At 47.9% G+C, this 1,669-nt stretch overlaps 1 protein-coding gene across 1 annotated transcript; it reads left to right on the forward strand.

Annotated features, from left to right (window-relative positions):
• Positions 1-1,159: 1,159 nt before the first annotated feature.
• PPTG_22784 (hypothetical protein) lies at positions 1,160-1,333 on the forward strand (the record flags this gene model as incomplete). Its single annotated transcript, XM_008906240.1, has 2 exons — positions 1,160-1,201; positions 1,280-1,333. 2 exons carry the CDS (start codon positions 1,160-1,162, stop codon positions 1,331-1,333), a joined length of 96 nt encoding a protein of 31 aa, XP_008904488.1.
• Positions 1,334-1,669: the final 336 nt, after the last annotated feature.

Below are 1,669 nucleotides of genomic sequence, written 5' to 3' on the forward strand. Positions count from 1 at the left end.
TTTACTCTTTGAGTTAACCGTCTTCCTCTGACGCTAAGCTACGGCAGCCCCGCTGCATATATTGAGCAGAAATCTCAGTATGAATACTTTACTGATCCTGATTCGCGTGTCTTCAAACTGGAACACAAGATATACCAGGTGCTGGAAAGATGAACATGGAGTGGATAGTTGGGAAGGAGCCTAAGTAGATTGTTGGCTACCTTATTGACGCTCTCGGCCCGGAGCCGTTTTGACGTACCGTGAAGAATGAGATGGCAAGGGAGTCGAACAAACCACTCCCCAAGGACATTGTGGAATTTATAAAGTGGCTACCGCTCAATTGCAACGGATATGCGCGCTGGAGAGAAAAAAAGAAATGAAATGGGTTTGGTCTACAGTTCTGCCTGACGCTATCGGCGAGATTTAAATAAAAGGAAAGTGGCGAAGAGAGAGCGAACCTGTGCAAGAGGAAGAGTACCGCCCTTGTGCAGTAGTAGGGCACTCTATCGACTTCAACCACGTTTACTTCAGGTGGAAAAGTCGGACAACCTATATGGAACAACCTTGGACATCGATATGGGCAGCGAACGAGCAAGCCGTCATCTAAGAAGACCTACCAAAGGACAGATAAATCAACTGTTAACACCGAAGAGAAACCTCCGCGCCACAAACGCTCTAGTCTTTTGTGCAACGGTGATGAACATCGAGTCAAAGATTGCCAGTGATTTGCGGTTGGAGAAGCCGATACTCTTCTGCGGGAGTTGCGAGGAAAAAGGACGGTGTCAGCTTAAGTAGCTACCCTGCAACTACGCAGACCCAGAGCGCCAAGACGCTGCTATTGAATGTAATTTGACTGGAACCGGGTAGCATCTGTATAACACGACTGGATAATGTACTGGAGCTTCTTAGTATGCTGTGGGACTCGGAGCCGATGTTAATATTACGGGTCGTGGTCTAGTTTATGCACTACTCAGTCGGGGTGTCAAACAGCACGACGAAACCTGTGCCCCACGCAGACTGGCGACATTTAGTCATAGTTTTTTCAATGTGACTATACGGATTGTTTTCAACCACGATCCAGATACACACGGCAGCAGGACCACGGTAGCTACGCAACACTGTAACGAGGGTTGTCGAGCAACAACAAGACAAGAAAATGTTGGTCTTTCCACGTCCGGTAATGGAGAAGTTCGGGTATTCAGTGGAGGCTATACTGGGCCAAGTTTGTGACATTCGGCAGTAGTAGGATTTTCAGAAACTTCGAAGATGCGACGAGGGTGGCGACATCTGCTTCATTCAGGAAAATATTCGCTTGCCTACACGAGCGCCGATCACACTGGAGGAGGCGGAATAGAGAACAGCCACACCAAAGCTAACCGTTGTGGGAGGAGGTGCTGACGCGCTGGTGGCGGTCATCTTACAGGTGAGAGTTACCGAGACAACAAACTCTGGGTTGGACACAGGTGAAGTAGAGACATTTACTGCCTTATTGCGAGAGTTCATGATGTCATCTGAAATGTTTTTTTTTCTTTTTTTGGAACCTCTGCGCGTTTGCCGTCGTGATATCAGGGTTGTAAATGAGAGAACAGAACCAATCCATTGGCCAATGCCTATCCTGGAGACTACCATGGGGCTTTTGGAGGAATTATCCTGCTACGTTACGTTGGACTGGCTTCGTGGATATTGGAAG

The sequence above is a fragment of the Phytophthora parasitica genome (genome assembly GCF_000247585.1).
Source record: "Phytophthora parasitica INRA-310 unplaced genomic scaffold supercont2.23, whole genome shotgun sequence".
NCBI lineage: Eukaryota > Oomycota > Peronosporomycetes > Peronosporales > Peronosporaceae > Phytophthora > Phytophthora nicotianae.